The sequence below is a fragment of the Boleophthalmus pectinirostris genome, unplaced genomic scaffold, assembly GCF_026225935.1.
Source record: "Boleophthalmus pectinirostris isolate CB_2022bp ecotype Guang Dong unplaced genomic scaffold, ASM2622593v1 HiC_scaffold_22, whole genome shotgun sequence".
In the NCBI taxonomy this organism is placed as follows: Eukaryota; Metazoa; Chordata; class Actinopteri; order Gobiiformes; family Gobiidae; genus Boleophthalmus; species Boleophthalmus pectinirostris.
Genome location: NW_026571190.1, coordinates 13,967,751 through 13,987,009, shown reverse-complemented (window position 1 = coordinate 13,987,009; position 19,259 = coordinate 13,967,751). Strand labels below are relative to the sequence as shown.

The window sequence follows — 19,259 nt, the reverse complement described above, 5'->3', positions numbered from 1 at the left end:
CGTCCTACTGATTGTGACTTACCAGCTGTTACAATCTTGTCTCATTGTTTTCAAATACATTATGTGGCTTAGATTTTTACTGGCGTCATTGAGAATAAACTTATTTTTAATCAGCGATTCTGTGTTTACTCTTCTCGCTCGCCGTATATTTCTGACGGACAATCACCTGGCACCAATCACAAAAATACGCATTATTTTCTGACCAATCCACAGCAGCGTTTCCACAATGCACTTCCATTTACCGAGCGGCTTCTTCCTGTTTGAGGTGAAGGCTACAAAACGTGTCCCTGGGATGCGAGCTTTTAACAGCAAATATCCACGTCCCGAGTTGCGACAGATATTTGGAAACACTTGAATCCTTCGTAAGAGAGTGAGGCATCAACATCATGGGGGTAAGTTTCATAAAAGTAATTATTTTTCATTTATTTCATGTTATTAAGAGGGATGACTGGCATTTTAGTCAAGTGAATGCAGACGATGCGATACGCCGATGTGATTGGTTGTCACATTTGATTGACAGTCTCTTAAACCAACAAATATACGCTGTGCCGTTTTCTAGCCAATGAGATTGCTGTGGAGGTTTGGTCTGAGCTGTATTTTTCTCGATTGGCATGTTTTGCAGCCAATCTGCGCTCTATTCGCCTGATTGTGATTCGTCCACTGTGTTTGTGGGCGGGGCTTGATTAGTGTTTTGTGAGGGGAGGGAAAATGGCGGCTGATCTAACACTGCCCTGTATTAACTTCATATTACAGGATTATTAACTTAATTTTGATAAATATTCACATTTTAACGAAGCCTTGCGATATTTTAAGTGTTGTTTTATAGATACCGTTTATAATTTTTCGATATCCGTCTTGTTTTTGCTTACGGGACGCTGTTTTTTGTGCCAACGATAGCTGGGCACATCTTGTTCAAGGCAATGAACAAAGCTGGAGTTACAGAGTATTGATTTTTGATGAGCACTAACTTACACTTAATATGTAGCTTCGGTATTTTTACTTTCACATCTATGGGAATTTATAGGGGATTATCAGGAATAATTGCGAGGCATGTGACATTACATGTAATAAGCTGAAACTCCCATGGTAAAAGTGCATTGGATGCCTTTATTTTTTATGTGAAAAATGGATGACAAACCACGTTACAGCAAACGCCTGGTAAGTAGAGGAAAGTAGTAAATTAAGTCGTCCTTAATTTGCCGTTGCTTATTTGTTATCTGAAAACAATTGCTTTATGTTTTCTATATGGTAATGGCTATAAAAAGTAGGTGTGTTCCAGCAGAGGCATTTGTGGTGCAAGACAATTTCTTGAAAATGACAAGAAAAATGGGCATTAAACTCATATACAATTTACAACCCATTGCATTTTCACAGATTGTCGTATAAGCTCTATTGTATTATATATGCTGTTTACTGTATTGGTTTCCTTGACTCTCTTCCCTGCAGCGGACTGGCACTCGGCGGAGATACCATGATGACGGCATCTCGGACGAAGAGATTGATGGACGAAGGACGTTTGATCTGGAAGAAAAAGTCCACAGTCAAAGGTTCAGCTCGGACCGCGTTGTTCGAATGCAGGGAAAAGGTAAGAGTGTCTTCTTCTCTTACTTTTTTACAGTACACTTTGAACATTTTTTAAAGAACTATATTACACACAATTGCCTCTTGTGAGCTTTTAGCTATGTTAGTTGTGTTTCATACGCACATGTGAGTAACCTTTAATTATTAATCTGTCTACATCACCAAAACTCAAAATGCTCTGTTCCACCTTGTGTTGACATCAGGCAATAACTAAGAGCTCCTTTTACGTTTTTGTTGGGATTATTAATTCCAGGGCTAAAATTATCCAAATTATTTTAATGAAGGTGTATGGAGTTTAAAAACACAGTAGAGTACTTCCAGTATTACTACATGAGGTACAACAGAGCGTTTTCTGTTAGAGTGAAGAACTTGGGAATGAAACAAAACTCAACTCCGGGTTTGTTTGTGATGAGGAAAGAACATTATAACATAGATTAGAAAATAGAATAATGTATTCCCTTTAAAATATAAACTTGGCCTTTCAACAAAGCACAATGAAATCGAATCGATTATCAATATGAAGAAATAAAAATGAAGTAATAACAACACATCAAGGATTAAAACTTTTCATAAAACCCATATCCATTTTCACTAGCTCTTGTCAAAACAAAACCAGCTTTCTATCCTGAGACTGTGGCCCTCAAAAAATATCTTGTTCCTTTTTAGATTTTACATATGAGTATGTCCAGCGTGGAGGGTTAAGGGATCCTATCATCTTTGAAAGGCCCGATGGACTGGGAATCAAGTGAGTAAAATACTCTTTATTTTAAATATATAACATAACATTGATACTCAATAATGCCATTTTGTTCATAGGATGCCAGAGCCTGATTTCAGTGTCAGTGATGTCAAGTTGTTTGTTGGTAGGACATACATCTTTCTAATACTACATTTTTACAAGCTGTGGATATTTCTGGTACTTGATTGTTTTTTCATATTGGAAAAAACAGATGTAACAAAGCATAAATTTGTGTTAAAAATATGAATGAAAAATAATCCACACTTTCAGTGAAGCCAGAGTTTATTTTGACAGAACGTAGCTGTCACAATAACTACAATAATATTGTATAACAACACAAATATCAAAATATATACATTAACACAGTCTTTATACAATACTTACATTTTGTTTCAAACATGTGGTGTTGTAGCCCAAGGTCCTGTACCTGAGCCACTGTGGTGTATGGTTTTCCTAAGGTGTGTTCCTGCCCAAAGAAGTTCAATACTCCATTCTTAAGAATGACAATATCTTTTATAATAATATTTGCCATACTGTCCATTTAGACACTGTCAAAAGACAGTACCTCCACTCTCTGTAACACCTGATCCTACTGACTAGCCTTCTTAATGGGAGGTCTCTTTAAGAGTGAACCACAATGCCACATAATGGTAGCAGGTGAATATGGTGGCTACAATCAGGAAATTAAATGCAGGAGTTTTGAAAACAAGAATAATTTTTAGAATGTTTTTGTGAATCCACCGACTATTATTTTTTTCTCAAACTGTGGCTGTGTTAGCTTAATTATATTTTAATTTGTTCCCCTCTCAGGCAGCAGGCGCATGATTGACGTGATGGATGTGAGCACTCAGAAAGGTACAGAGATGTCCATGGCTCAGTGGACGCGCTACTATGAAACTCCTCCATCGCAAAGAGAAAAACTTTACAATGTGATCAGTCTTGAGTTCAGCCACACCAAACTAGAGAACCTCGTCAAAAGACCCACTACTGTAAGTACAATTCCATTGTGGGTTTATAAACATTGTTTAATAGATATCTAGAGCATATCTGAAGTTGAGTGTTGATTTGCACCCATGCGAATTGTGGCCAGCAATCACAGGGTCACTCATTTAATCATTGCATTTATATAGCGCCTTTCAAGATACCCAAAGCACTTTACAGAACATTATTCATTCACTCTACACTCAGTGGTGGTAAGCTACTATTGTAGCCACAGCTGCCCTGGGGCAGACTGATGGAAGCAAGGCTGCAAATTTGTGCCATCAGCCCCTCCGACCACCACCAACACTCACACACACTCCACTTTCATACTAGGCAATGAAGGTCTCCAATCCATGTACTACCCAGGCCCGGCCTTGCTTAGCTTCTGAGATCTGATGGGATCAGCCATTGACAAGCCGGTATGGCATGGTAATAACATGGGGGTTTAGAATGACATAATTAAAAGTATTATATCTTTGAAAAAGTCCTCAATATTTTGCATTTAACACCAAGCATTGAGAAATAAGTTGGTTAATATGTTATTTTTTGCATGAACAGGTTGATCAGATTGACTGGGTGGACAACATGTGGCCGCGTCATTTGAAAGAAAGACAAAGAGATGCTACAAATTCAATTAATGATATGCAATATCCCAAAGTACAGAAGTAAGTTATACACCCATTTATCATGTATTTGGTTGACTGCACTTTTAAATATAATATCCATGTAATGGTGATGTATTCATGATTTGTAATCTCTCTCTGTAGATATTGTCTGATGAGCGTTGAAGGCTGCTACACAGATTTTCACATTGACTTTGGAGGAACTTCAGTCTGGTACCACATTCTCAGAGGAAGCAAGGTAAATAATGGATGCAAACTGTTAATTGCAGAAATGATCAGAATCAATGAGAATCAATCGCATTAATGTTGATTTTAATATGTAAAGGTTTAGCTGTATCCAAGCCCATTACAAAACCACTATGACTTCTTAATATCTTCCTAACACAAATGACTATTGCTGCTAAAGACTTAAATGACTATGTACAATATTTACTATACTATTTAACTCTTGCATAATAAAAGCTCTTGTAAAGGGTAGTTAGTGGTGAACTAACTGATGGCGGTCTGCTACCTGTTTTTCTCCATGGATATTATTGCTTTAATTGTAATGTTCCACAGTAAACCATTAAATGTATCTCAAAATATGTAGATACTACAACCAGGCCAAATTACAGGTCAGATCTGTGGAGAAGTAAACCCATTCTCAGAAAGAATGCATGAATGTTTTGCAGCTATAAAACACTAATTGAATAAATGGAAGATAGATGAGTTTAAAGCCAAAGTGAATCAATCCAGGAAAAGCTATAATATCTGCATGGAGAAAAGCAGGTCCAGAAATTAAGTAGTGATCCTTTATTGTTGGTCTCACTTTGTGTCAGGTGTTTTGGTTGATTCCTCCGACACCTCAGAACCTGGAGCTGTACGAGAACTGGGTGCTCTCAGGGAAACAGGGTGATGTGTTTTTGGGAGACAGAGCCACAGACTGTCAGAGGATCGAACTCAAGCAGGGCTACACTTTCTTCATACCATCAGGTGAATAGTGACACACAATTACAGTCCACATACTCTTATCTTAATGGTCAGAGGCCCCAAAGGGACAGGTATTAAGAAATATTGTGGAAATTGTGTCATAGTAATCCCACAAATATGATGGGAAATTAATAGGATCACAAAAATAGTGCAACTGTTGTTAATTTGTTTGAACCTAATGATATATGAATATTAATACTAGTAAATGTAATCAAGTGATGCATTTGTGGATGCAGCAGTTTAATATTTAGGGGGGTGGGTCTGTCCTAGTCATGTCTAATAATAATAATTGTCCAGGTTGGATCCATGCGGTGTATACTCCAATGGACTCAATGGTTTTTGGGGGAAACTTTCTCCACAGCTTCAACATTCCAACTCAACTCAACATCTGTAACATAGAGGACCGTACACGGGTCAGTAATAACTGTTTTCCCTCCTCATTTACCCACTCACATTTGTTTGTACATGTTTGAGTGATCTTTATTCTCTTGTAATCGAGAGACCATTGTTCCCAAAATTCCCCCTGAATTATAACCACAAGCATAATATGTCTTCTTTAATTCTTCTTTAATGCCTATTTTTTAAGGTGCCGGTGAAGTTCCGGTTCCCGTTTTATTACGAGATGTGCTGGTATGTCCTGGAGAGATACGTCTTCAGTTTGACCAAAACGTCATATCTGACTCCAGAGTTTCAGAAGCACTCCTTAGGCATTGGTACGTCACATACATAAAATATATAGGGGTGTCTCAGTAAATTACAAGAGTTATGGATGCATATTTGGTTCTTTTTATGCACTCCACATGTGAAACTAAAATGCAGGTGCTCCCCTTGTTACTGTAGAGGTGAAATGTAGAATTGTCCTATTGTTTGTTGAGTTTTGATGTAGTACGTTAAGTTCTTGTAATGGAAATGATTGGGTTAAGCTTTTGTCCATTTTCATTTTGGAAATTTCATGGCAAAGTATAATGTATTCAATAGGAAAATTGGTCTCTGTCTCTGAATTACTTTGTGCTATTGTGAAATGTTCTATATTTGTGCTAAATTTCACTTGCCACATGCCCCTCGTCTGGGAGTATGGCATCATAAAATTCTCGAAACTGAAAACCAGCAATAGTTAAAGAGAGGATTAGGTAGTGATCGACAAACATCACCTTTCCAGAATGCTACTGGAATATGGTGTCTAAGTTTAGTTCAAACTTTATTTTTTAATATAAACTGAACTTACAAAATGTGTTTTACTGTTAGTATAATGTCTTCCATGATTTCATTGCACGCATATGACCAAAGTAGCTGCTAAAGGGAAAAAAGGTAATTGAACAAAAACATTTATTTTAGTGTTAGTAGTAGTTCTTGCATTGTACCTTTTCTTTGCCTGTAAAAACTTTCTGTAAAAATTCATGCTGCACTTGTTATTCTTCTGTAGGTCTAAAGAAGCCTGCAGATGCTGTTGACGACCCCAAAGCTTCGGACTCGAGTGAAGGCGAGCAGCGTTCGGATAAGGTGAAGATCTATCTGACTCCATTTGAGCTGGAGGGGCTTTGGAATCTGCTCGGAAAACTGGAGTCTCTGCCCACCAGCAAGAAGTGCGTACCATCAGGCATCCACAACGCACCTGCCCTCATGACGCACCTCAAGGTAAATATGTATGTTTATATATCTGTTTACCAATACAGCGCAGCAGATGTAAGTATATGGACCATATACTCATCCTCATTTGAAATGAGTCGTAATGGAATAATAGGAATGACCATACCCAAAAATCACACTATGATTATGCCATGGTCTGCTGCAACAAACCATTATTTTAGTAGTTGACTAGTCAAATGATTATTGCGAAAGTACATTTTCAAGACACATTTTAACCAAATCAAGATTAAACTATGGTAACTGAAGACTTCTAAACAGAGAATGTTCACAAATAATGAAGAGATGAAAATCTGAAATTGTTTTTTCTTTTCATGACATTTTGATTAGAGCCCGACCGATATATCGGTTGGCCGATATTATTAGCCGATATGGGTACCTGGAAGCATATCGGCTATCGGCCAATATGTTTGCTGATGTGGGCGTTATACCTCGTTATAAAGCTTAGACTCTCTACATTATGTCCATTTAATCCAATTTACAGACAGATAAATGTTCTAATATGTGGCTCTGCATCAGTATTTATCTCTGGAGTCATTTGTCTGTGTGTGTCCCTACTGCCCCTGAACACACCCCCAGAGTCACGTCACTAACGTGCGCTTGTTTACACCCGCAGCCATAGATCCATGTGCGCAACACTGAGATTATATTCTTTTTACGGACAATTGGTTTGAGTCAGGATTAAAAGGACATTTATTAGTGTAGACTTGTGATGTGAGGAGGAGCCTGTGTGAGCAGTGAGTGTTGGAAATATGTCGACTTTATTGTTAGTATTGTTACCTACATCTGAAAAGACGAGTCTCACTGTCTATGCTTGTAGTATGAAGTGTACGTCATATCCTTAATTAGCCCATTTGACCTTTTTTTTATGTTCTGAAGGTTAAGGTTGTGTCGGGTTATTGATAGCCTAAGGTTTACGAGGCACATATTATATGCAGTTTATTTTATTATTTCTAATTTATTTCAGTTGTTTGCCAACACATAAGTGGCTATAGGGCCATATTTATTTAGTTATGCATATTTTTTCTTGCCTATTTCAATTGGAAAATAAAGAGGGCATTGCCTGATTTCAATAAAGGTTCATCTGGATGAGATGATCTGTCTATTTTGTTTCGATATCAGTTATATTTTAAAACACGCAGACATTATAGCGTAGACTGCCACTCGGGGTATTTAAAACTTAAAGAAAGACCGATGGAGTGAGGCTATGACTTTGAAATAACATCGGGCAATGGCAGAATGTTCAGAATGTAACAACATCCAACACGAAGGCAAGAAGGTTCAAAAATAGCCTAGTTGGAAAACGTTGTCAATTAGCTGTGCAAGAAAACCAGGTAAGTTTGGGGTTGTTACGGACAATTAAGAATGCGAACATACACGCTGAGCGAATTTTGGAATGAATGAGCTATAGAGTTTGCATTTTTATCGAGGCTCCTTAGTTTGTTTGCTGTATGATTGTTCTAAACTAAATCTAAAATCAATTGGCGGATGGCGGGCAGGTGCGGTTTTGAAAACCATCGGTGCAAAATGGACAGCGGGCGGATGATGAGTTTTGTGTCGCGGTTGCGGATGAAAAAATAGCCCATCCGCGCATCTCTAATATATATGCTACTGGACCAGCACTGATATGTAAATGAGCTGTGACATTTATGCGTATAATTAATTACCGCAGCGCGCAGCATTTACAGCTAAAGGCTAATAGCAGTAGTTTACTTTAGCTAGTAGTGATGGGTTAGTCATGAACGAAGCGGCTCTTGGAGCCGGCTCTTTGAAGCGAACAATGGGAGCCTGCTCCTTATTGGGAGCTGTGTTTTCTCTTTCTCTCTCTTTTATTATCTTCACTCCGCATGCAGACCCGTGGTAGTTTGACAGCGGCAGCGGCTGAAAACGAAACTTTCAGACATATGCATGTGCATAGGATAAAAAAAAAAAAAATGCATATTTGGTTGTAGTTCAGCATCAAATAGAGAAACCAGGACTAATCTTGGGCTCAAGAGAGGGAGAGAGATAGAAACCGAGTCCCAACACTCAGTCCTGGTTCAGTTCTGGTTTAGTCCTGTTTTACACATGGCTTAGATCTGTTTTAGTCCTGTTTTAGTCCTGTTTTAGTCCTGTTTTAGTCCTGTTTTAGTCCTGCTTTAGACCTGCTTTAGACCTGCTTTAGACCTGCTTTAGACCTGCTTTAGACCTGCTTTAGACCTGGCTTTAGTCCTGCTTGCAACAAAACAATCTGAAGAGCCGCTTGGGACCCGAAAGGGCCAGCTGCTTTTAGTGAGCTGAGCCAAAAGAGGCAGTTCTCTTAAAAGAACTGGAATACCCATCACTAGTAGCTAGAATGTGATGCTATTAGGCTGACCTACTGTCTGTAAATATGACGCAAAGAGTCAGAATAACAGTAAATGTTGCCTAAATAAACCCAATTTAAAATCCCCTAGAGCCAAATGTAAGTTTTTTAAACAATTCAAGATTTACAGTGAATTTTTACATCACTAAATATATTGGCGATTATATCGGCTATCGGCAGCTCGATCTTCCATTTTATTGGTATCATATCAGCCACAACAAAACCCATATCGGTCAGGCCCTAATTTTGATTTAATAATGTCTTTTTTATGAAAAAGTATTTTCATGGATTTTTTTCATGGATGGAGTCTATATAGTCCAAATAACTATATAAAAATATGATTTTTTTCATATTTCTTATAGTTAATTTGTCACGACTAGTCAATTACCATTGCAGCATTGGTCTATATTTCTATCATGCATCAGTGTCCAGAGACCAGGGGAAACACAGATCAATTATTAGGGCAAAACAAGTAGCCTACAGTGATGAGGTATAGTAGGATACATGACTAGGGTTGCCATACATGAATTGAAAAAGACTATTCTGTATTGAATTATGTAATTTTATTTGTGATTTCTGTTATTGTATTTGTACATTGATAATTTGATGCATCTGTCTATTTGTTTTAACAACACTTAAATACTCAAATTAAATATAAATAAAATTAAAGATAGGAACAAAAAATAGGAAGAACAACAGAGCAAGACCAGAGACACATTAGAGAATAAAGGTGCTGCTGGACAGTTAACAAAAAATAATAAATAGACCATCCCTTCCTGGTTATTTACATATGTGGCATGATGGGTGTATGATCAACAAAAATAATCTATTAATCAATTCAAAGCCATGTAGGCACACTGCTTTTTCCACAGGCTCAGTGCAATGAATGAGCTCTGCCCATTTTTCTTGTCTTGGTTTAGGGGTGGAAAAATTATATCTCACCTGTCTTATTGCCTAGTTCACAAATTGGATTTAATCATGTCAGATGTAAATGTATTTGTTTCCTCCTTGTCATTCAAATACAGGCTCTGCTCAAAGAACATGCCAATGATGTTCCCAAACTCTCGTACACTGGTAAACCTATTATCAAGTGGCCAAAGAGGGTAAGAAACGGTCACGTATTATTCCTTTTAAGAACCACATGTTATCTATGTGTGCTGTCAGTTATAGTGTTTTGTATAATATTTATGTTTTGTCTCTCTTTAGCCCTCGTGGTACCAGCCTCCCCCTCCTCCCCCACCTCCCCCTCGCCCCAAACTGGCTACGACCCCCATCGTCCCTCGGCCACAGAAACCCTCTTCATCTATGTCTGTGCTCAGGAGACGCAGGGTCAGGTATGAGGAAAAATAATGCAATTTTTTTGTTGAACCCAAATGGCGTGAAAGCATGCCACATGAACCGTTAAATGCAAGAGCATAGCAACTTGGACTGTTTGCCTCCATGGAGAAAGATATGTTTCAAATCAAGATAATGCTAAATACAAACACATATCAATACATAAAGTCAAGATATATATTACTATCTACTTCGGGTCAAAAGCCAAGTACACAAGCAGAAGAGAAGACAGAAGTCTAGATTTTGTCTGAGGGGTCAAAGGTGCATGTTGGATTTCAGGTGGTCTAGAAATGGTCTGATGTACCATAATAAGATATAAAAATGCCACTTGGGAAGTATTTCTGTGTAAAATGTGTTGTATGTGTTTTAGGTGTAAGCGCTGTGAGGCCTGTGTGAGGACTGAGTGTGGAGAGTGTAACTTCTGCAGAGACATGAAGAAGTTTGGGGGTCCAGGAAAACTCAAACAAACCTGTGTGCTACGCCAGTGTCTCTCTGTGAGTCTTGACTATTATAGTTGAGAAAAGAGTAAACTAAACTAGTACTTATTCGTGATCTAAGACAAATTTAGCATAGCACTAAAGCATTGTGATTTTAATGCATTTTTCATGTTCGGCAAATAAACTTGCCTTGTCTCTGATACTGATACTGGTTTGTCTCTTCAGCCTGGCCTGCCTCTGTCTGCTGTGTGTGACATCTGCAAAGACCCAAACCAAGAGGAAGATGGACTCGCACTGATGGAGTGTTCAAATTGTGGACAAATTGTGCATCCCTCTTGTTTACGGGTAAGACTGTTTTGTGTTTGTGGAATATTTTTTAATTTTATAACCTAGTCTGACTCAAAAATGCTATTTCTTGTTGTAGGTGCCTGGGGAAGGAGTGATCAATAAAGACCTGCCGAGCTGCTGGGAGTGTCCCAAATGTGTCCAAGGCCTCACCGAACAAGAGGTGAGAGGGTATGGGTTGAGCAGTAGTATTGTAACATTTAATGTGTAGACACACAGTTCTTTTCCAAATTGAGCAAGGATATTTTTGTATTTGTAGAGTCGGCAAACAAATCATATAACTTTTTTTTTTTTAATCCCTGTGGGATAATTTAAGCTCACTGAGCTCATATTTTTTCCTTTTATAAGATAGGAAAATCAGGTTGAGGGTCTCCTCTTTTCAACTAAACCCCAACACGTTTACTATCTCTCCTTTTCATTTTTACATTGCTTTTGCTTCTTTCTTCTTTCACTGTCATTATTTTGCGTCAGTCATCAGGCAGTGATGGCGCCCACCAGCAGCACCTAATGGTGCTGAGGCTGGGTACCTCTGGGGGGGCTGCAGGGCACTCCTACTCTGGGTTTCTTCTGCTGGTGGCCCCTCCGCTCTCTCAGCCACTCGGCTCGAGACTGGTGAGAGTGGTTTCCTGCTCTCAGTTCACCTTTCATCGCTATTTCATTTTTTTAGTCTTTTTCTGTTTCTAAAGGAAGGAGACAGCTTTTGCCCCCAAACATTTATGGGCTGAACGTGTATTAGATCAGCATTTTTATATCTTTTTCATATTCTCTAACTTGATTATTCTGAAGAGACACAACTTTTCTATTCCTGGTTCAAAATTACTTTCTTAAGTACTGTACTGGATTGGTGCCTCTTCTTAGATGTTTTTTATGTTTCAGATCAATTCCATCTGCTGCTTTTTACTGACTCTGTGCTTATTTTGAACAAAGATACAAATTCACTGTTTGCAGGCAATCCATTTTAAAGCATAAGCAGTCTGAATATGAGGTCATTTGACTTATTTTTTATAGTTGTTGTACATGAGAATAAGGTATAATAGCTTGGTTAATTGTATTTTCACACCAACATTGCTTGAAGAATAAGAAATGATATTTGGTACCTCTTAATTTTTTCTTATTTTTGTCGAAAAGTTTGTGGAAAACCTACATTTTCTTTCAGAATTTATCTTATGATGAGAAAATAATTAATTTGCCCATTGCTGTGTATTTGACTGACTTTTAGAGTAACATCTGTCTTGTTGATTGAATACAATGAAAGTGGGTCATGTTTGTTCTAATAAACAGACGATTTTGTTTTTTTTAATTGTAATTTAAAGATTTTAATAGTAAATAAAAAGATCATAAAGCTTCTTAAATATGTACAATATACATATTTAAGCTTTACACTTGTTATATATTAAATAGTTGTATATTAATTGTTATATATTATATAACCATTTGTTTTTTTCCCAGGCAAAGGAAAGGGGAGATGGCCTTCCAGCAGTGAGTATCCATTCATTATCACATATTGCTCAGTATAGTTTTCTTCTTGTCCTGTATACATAATGTAATAGTAATAATGTGCTGTAATATTTTAGAAGCGTAAATCGTCCTCTCTCCTGGACGCTCGAATGGCTAAGATCTACCGTCAGCACAGACACAGCAAAGATGGAGACGACTCGGGCAGTGAGGACGAAGATGATGAAGGTACTTTTGCCTTCTTCAAAGCTATAATTTGAGTTTGCCTATGGTTTCACTTGTTACCATGGGTTTGCCTCTGCTAATAAGTGTATTTTTACAGAGTTTTGCCACTTGAAAGTAGAGGTGGGAGGTATATTGAAAAATTATCATCAAATTTTTATTTGCAATATTATGCAAGTGTAGTGTTTATAGTTAAAACTATTAAATATGATCTCAAAAACCGATAGAAATGTCTAGTGTAATCTACTTAGCAAGGGTATATATTTCTACCCTCTGGTAGTCAGTTCACTTGAACCTCAGTCAAGACATTTCACATTTTAGCACATTTAGATGCTTTGTTAAAATATCGCCTGTTTAAACAGCCCTTTGCACAACACACACTTCTACCCACAAATCTTATAATTTATAAAGCAGCATGAGTTTGATCATTCTGATTAAATTTTCACTATTTCATGCTGAACATTTCATCTCCACAGGTTCTCGAGGCAGAAAGCTCCATGGCCGCAGCAGTGGGACGTCCCGCAGAGGCTTGAGCTCAAGTCGAAGGGGCTTGCTGCGTGGGGGGCACAGGGGTAACCGAGGGGCCCTGTCTGCTCGGAGGGGGGCACAAGGACTGAGGGAGGGCAGCAAACGCGGGAGAGGTGTGAGGCTCAGGGGAGGGTCCAGAGTGCAGCGCAGGGGGGATGACTCAGAGGAGAGCGAGGATGACGATGAAGATGAGGACGATGAAGACGAGGATGATGAAGATGATGAAGACGAGGAAGACAGCGAGGAAGGAGAGAAACCACGAGCGAGACAGAAACGCAGGAGAAGACGCACTGAGGAGGACGAGGTGAGGGACTATTTTGCTAAGAAAAAGTTCATGGAGCCCAAAAAACTCAAAATGTTAGAGTTTCAAGACACTATGGAGGCTAGCCAGTCATTACTGTACATAAAGTTTTTGATTTTTGAATAAAATTATAGGTCTTATGTTACCACATAATTAATTAGAGTTTGAAATTTTGGCTAATCAGGGGACTAAACTGTTAATTGATTAAAAGTTTGTTTTGGTTTGTTTTTTTTTGTTCATGAAATTAAGATCAAATATGTTATGACCCGAAGGGCAACATATTTAAAAGTACACAGGACTCAAGTTAGCTTTTAGTTTCTTTTATTTGTGATCTTATTTTCTAGTTTGTTCTTAATTGTACGATTTTAAAGAAATTTTAAAACCCTCCCGTGCCCCCCCAAAAAATAATGAAAAGTAAAAAGTAAAAGTAAATAAACGGGTGGAACTGGTGAGCCGGCCAAACAGAACAAAAATGTGCAACACCGGGCCAACCCCATACAGGGCTGTAGAAGCTGGTGCCAGCACCCGTAACTAAAGACAAGAAAAAAAAAACAACAAACCTGAACCCAAATGAAAAGTGAAAACGGGACAGTCGGTCCCACCCGGTCAAAACAAAAGGCTAATGCTTAACGAAGGCTACATGGCATCCCACCCTGCACCTGCCTGACGGGCGAGGCTACCCTCAGGGTGCACGCACAGAGTCTGAGTGTGCAAGGTGAGTGGGGCTGGGCAGAGCAGGGCGCACAGAGTGGAGGAGCAGAGCAGAGAGAGTGCGCCATGGGCAGACAGCAAGTATTTATAGGCTCTGCACAGCCACGCAACAATAAACCATAAAAAGAAGTTATGCAAAAAAATACCAATTACAAAACTTACTACAAAAGGGAAAACAAAAACATCTAATGACCCAAATAAATACGCCCACACGTAACAAAGCCATATTTATTGGTTTTAAATAGAAAAAATATTCTATGTAAAATCATAACTGATCAATAGAAGAAGATATTTCCAGCCGTATTCTATTACTAGAATAGATCCAGGTACCCTTGATCGCTCATTGACCTCACAGAATATTATCTCTTCTCCAGGATGAGGACAGTGAGGGTGCAGATCTGGATGCAGAGGATGAAGATCTGGATTCTATGGAGGAAGAGGAGGAGGAAGGGCAATGGGACTCGGACCCAGAGCCTCCAGTTTTACTCATGTCTGACTTTAACGATGAGCTGTTGAGTGGAGCCTGCCTCAGTGTTACCCTGCAGACTCCACACAGAGGAAAGAAGCAGAGCAGTGAGTAGCAGAAGTCTTGTTACAGGTGCACTATGTAACTTTTTCTGGAGCGGTCATCTGCTTGTCTGCTTTTCTTTACCTTTACTAGCCATTGGACTGCATGCCCTACGGTGCAGCTCCACTCCGGTGGTATTCAGAATAAGTCAAAGTGAGGAGGGTAGCTTAGACCACACACTATGCACTAGTCTGGTGGTGGCGAAGGAGGCGGCTCTTGGATACCAAAGCTAATCACCTTTTTCCTTAATTAATAAATAGGTATCGTGTGAACATGTATACACTAATATTTTGTTGGACCCCATTTAGCTTTGATTGTGGTACACGTTCATAGCATCTTTTTCTTTTTTTTATGATTTTTTTTATTTTACCATGTGGTCTTATTCAAGTTCTGATGATAAAGATTAAGATCATTTAAGTACAAGTACATGCTCAAGGGGGTATCCATTTTCATTAATAGTATAGTATTTTAGTATAAAAATTATGCCTCATACTCCCTGAACTAGTCTCTTACTGTTAGCGCTCAATGATTCTTGACATTGTCATTTTGGAATATGCCACTGGCCATCAAAGAAGACAAATTCACTGATAGAATTCTTTGTCATTCAATATTGAGGTAGACATTTCTGAGCTCCTGGACGACATTAAAAGATATATTGCTTAGATATTTTTTTCTGATGTTGTAAAATCCCCATGAGATACTGTAATATATAGTGGTAGGTGGATGAAATTTATTAGATAAACATATTTTTTGACAGGTTTGATTGTCCCAAAGTTGGAGGCCCGGTCGAGTGGACAGGGACACAGAAAAACGCCAAAGTCATTGAAAAAGTCAGACACCACAGACACCCCCAAAGGACCAGGAAGGTACTGCAAATACAAATCACAAGTTTTAACATATATACTATTGTTTTACTCACTATTTGTATTTTATTTGTGTTATTTTTCTAGGCCTCGTGTAGGATCCAAACGTGACACTAAAGACCACCCCTCTTCCTCTGATGAGGAGTCTGCTGCTGCTGCCGCAGCCGCTGCTCTGTCCATGTCTCCTCCGTCACTTCTGTCCTTACCTTCCTTTAAGGACATAGGAAATGAGAAAGGAGGAGAGAAGGAGCTGTGGGTCTCAGTGTTCAAGTATCTGAGCAGAGCCGAACTCCTGAGCTGTATGTTGGTCTGCAAGGCCTGGTACAAGTGGTACGTCAAACTATGTCTCACCTTTTTCTGCGAATTTACATTGAAGAAATTAAGAGTCATTTTTTTCTGTACTAAATATTTATTTTAAAACTTTATATCTGTTCCAGTTAAAGTTATGTATAATGAAGTTGCTCAACAAAATTTGACAAACTAAGGAATAAAATGAGATCAAACCAGAGCCAAACACATAAACTGTAGCTTTGTCTTGTAATATTTCTAATATAAATTTAACTGTACTATTTTAGAGTGTTGAAAGGGGGCTCAAAATGTATTATTGTTCTTTTTAAACCCGTGGTTTACAGCACTAAATTTAAAATATGTTAACTGTACCAGGGTTTCTCAAATTGTGTTGTGTACTGGAGATATGTTGGACCTTCTACAGTTAGAATATTTTTCAAATTTTAGAGACAGTCTTATTACACTTTCACCACTAAACATTATATCTAGGTAACAATAATGGCATTACAAGAACTAAACCAGGACCAAAGTAGGGTTCAGTCAAATAAAACAAAACACTTGGATTGTACCTGACTATTGCCTAGATTTTCATAGAATCCACCTCCTGTTTGTTTAGGAGCTGTGACAAGCGTCTCTGGACTCATATGGACATCAGCCGCTGCAGTGCACTCAGTAATCAGGCCTTAGCCGGGATCGTAAAGAGACAACCCACTGCTCTGGACCTGTCGTGGACTCCTGTGGCCAAAAGACAACTCAATTGCCTCCTCACCAGGCTCCCAGGTAACCATCATATTAGTTATCGCAAAATCGCTTACAATCTGTATACAACTTGCAGTACCAAGTTAAGTCATTTTCATCATATGCTTGTAATAGCCAGGAGGAGGGCACTGCACAAAATGTGACTATAGCTCCTTTATAGATTAGTTGTAAAATAGAGTTGTGTCTTTTTATTATTTTTGCTTATTATAGGTTTATCATGCAGAGCAGTGCATTAAAACCAGTAACTGAGGTTGTAATCACAAATCACATGTTCTGGGGAAAAAAAAATAAAAAATCTGTCCTATATATCGGCCCAAGCATAGCATTAGAGCTTGTTGACCATTGGCTGGTTTGAAGTATCGGTACCTCCATTGGCTATGAACCCATATCTCTTTTTATTTTATTATCTGATAAAAAAGAATTCAGTATACAACTTAAACGATTCTTCCCTCCTGTCTGGCCCTCTCTTGCACCTTAGGCCTCCGTGAACTGAGTGTAGCCGGTCTGTCGTGGTCCTGTCTCTCTGCTCTTGTCTGCCCCTCTCTGCCCTGTCTGCGGCTGCTCGACCTGCGCTGGTGTGAGGGGCTCAAAGACCCTCAGTTCAAAGAAATCATCCTGCCTCCAGGTTCGAATCTGCATCTTAATGTGTTTACAATGATTTTAATTTTATAACTTTTTCCCCAGAATTGATAGGAGTACTTCAAATGTTTGGTTTTATTTGTGTACATGTAAATATGATGTGAATGAAAGTGAATTAAGCCTTTCATTCACGTCATGTTTCTTAATACATGTACCACTAAAATCTGATGCACCTCATTTGTTCACATTCACATCCAGAAGCATTGACAAAAAGACAGAAATATGAACTGACAATGTATTTCAGAACATGTTTGTACAGTACAATTTTTATTGTGGAGGAAATATGGTACTTAAAAATTGCAGCCTGTGAGATTTGTTAATGGGTTCATTAAAATATAGATTTTGAATTAATTGCGATTAATCTTAGACAGACTTTATTCATCCACAAGGCAAATTACTTGGACCATCTTGCATAATAATAATAAAAATAATCTTCCATTCCTACTCCACCCCACATGCCTTTTACTAATAGAGGATAGCTGTGGACCTCTCTGTTGAAATGATTGAATCTTGATCACTATTAAAATTCAATTAATTGCACAGCCCTATGTGAATGTCTCTCTCCTCTTTGCTTAGGTCTGGAGTCTTCTCGCAGCCGACTGAGGAACCTGCTGGAGCTGCGTGTCTCTGGTCTGGAGATCTCAGACTCAACGCTGAGGCTGGTTCAGAGGCACATGCCACAGCTGCAGAGACTGGACCTGGCTCACTGCAAAGATGTCACTGATTCCTCCATCGCCATGTTAGCTGCCTCTGGCACACACACACGCCACAATCTCTCCGAGCTCACTCTCTCAGGTCAGTGTGAAGTAATGATGAGCCAATATTGGTTATGAACCAGGGCAAGGAGTACTGGTGAATGATTATATCTAATTGCAAATTTTCAAATTGCTTTTATGATCAGTTTTGCTATTTATGTTTTAATAGTTGGATTCAAAGTGAACATTTTAAACATGTCTCAAAGTATGAACATTTGAGAGAAGACTGAAATATGAACAGATAGGTCACTTATGGTCTGAAATGGATGATTGTATTAGTTACTATAATATTAGTTGTATTAGCAGAATGAGCCTCAAATGAATGTCTCATTTGGGTTGCCAGTTTCATTAGATTAAACCAACTGGATTTTTGTAATCTGAATCCTCACTATTTAACACCCAGCAACTGAAGCCAATCATTGCTCAGTGCTAGTGCAGCGTCTGCAGCTGAGTGAGGGAACTCTGAATGCTCTGAGCTTTCACATGAGGCACGGTCTGTTAATATACTGAGAATGATAAAAACCTGTATGTGTCCTCCATCTGCAAGTTAAGGCACTGGCAACCAAGGTTCAGTTGTGATTGTAGAGGGTTTTTAAAACTGTGAGTACAAGCTATATATAGTCTTCAAACCTGCTCTTGTTTATGTCTGTTCTGTAGGTTGTGTTAAGTTGACGGACGGCTGCCTGTTGTATCTGAAGCGACTCTCGTCGCTCTCGCTGCTCGACCTCAGGGGCTGCTCCCACATCAGCAGAAGAGGGTGTGACTCTTTCATCTCAGACCTGTCCCACACTGCTCTGTTCTGCATGATGGAGGAAAAACTCATACAGAGACTCGACTGAAAATATAAATTTCTATAATTTAAAATACATAAAACTATTTGTATAAGCCAGATGATTCCTACATTATTCAACCATTTCTTCACATGCCCACAACTGTCAAATTTACTCCAAGGTTTGTCCTATTTTGTGCAGCTCTTATTTGAACTGGTAATGTCTAGTGCTGAAATTTACTTGGCAATAATTTAAAATACATAAATAAGCCAGATGATGCCTACTTTGTTCATATATTTCTGCAGTAGCTCTCAAAACTACTAAAACTACCTTCTTTGTACAGTATTTTGTATAAAAACATCTTTCAAATGTTGTCTTGTCTTTTTGTCTACAAAGATGTTC

General features: G+C 38.6%; 1 protein-coding gene across 1 annotated transcript; it reads left to right on the top strand.

Annotated features, from left to right (window-relative positions):
- The first annotated feature begins 243 nt into the window (after positions 1 to 243).
- Positions 244 to 19,226, top strand: kdm2aa (lysine (K)-specific demethylase 2Aa). The gene is made up of 26 exons (XM_020929382.2): positions 244 to 392; positions 1,447 to 1,585; positions 2,248 to 2,326; positions 2,398 to 2,444; positions 3,131 to 3,309; positions 3,860 to 3,966; positions 4,069 to 4,162; positions 4,743 to 4,896; positions 5,191 to 5,306; positions 5,480 to 5,606; positions 6,317 to 6,528; positions 9,907 to 9,984; positions 10,088 to 10,215; positions 10,587 to 10,710; positions 10,879 to 10,998; positions 11,078 to 11,161; positions 12,448 to 12,477; positions 12,573 to 12,681; positions 13,152 to 13,507; positions 14,590 to 14,788; positions 15,541 to 15,649; positions 15,734 to 15,976; positions 16,551 to 16,714; positions 17,172 to 17,318; positions 17,909 to 18,127; positions 18,745 to 19,226. Exons 1-26 carry the CDS (start codon positions 387 to 389, stop codon positions 18,924 to 18,926), a joined length of 3,552 nt encoding a protein of 1,183 aa, XP_020785041.2. The 5' UTR covers positions 244 to 386; the 3' UTR covers positions 18,927 to 19,226.
- The last annotated feature ends 33 nt before the right edge of the window (positions 19,227 to 19,259 follow it).

Excerpts from the sequence above, each read along its gene's own strand:
- kdm2aa (XM_020929382.2), top strand. Across the intron at positions 10,711-10,878 it reads TGCTACGCCAGTGTCTCTCT|CCTGGCCTGCCTCTGTCTGC; the intron begins GTGAGTCTTGAC and ends TTGTCTCTTCAG. Across the intron at positions 15,977-16,550 it reads TGCAAGGCCTGGTACAAGTG|GAGCTGTGACAAGCGTCTCT; the intron begins GTACGTCAAACT and ends CTGTTTGTTTAG.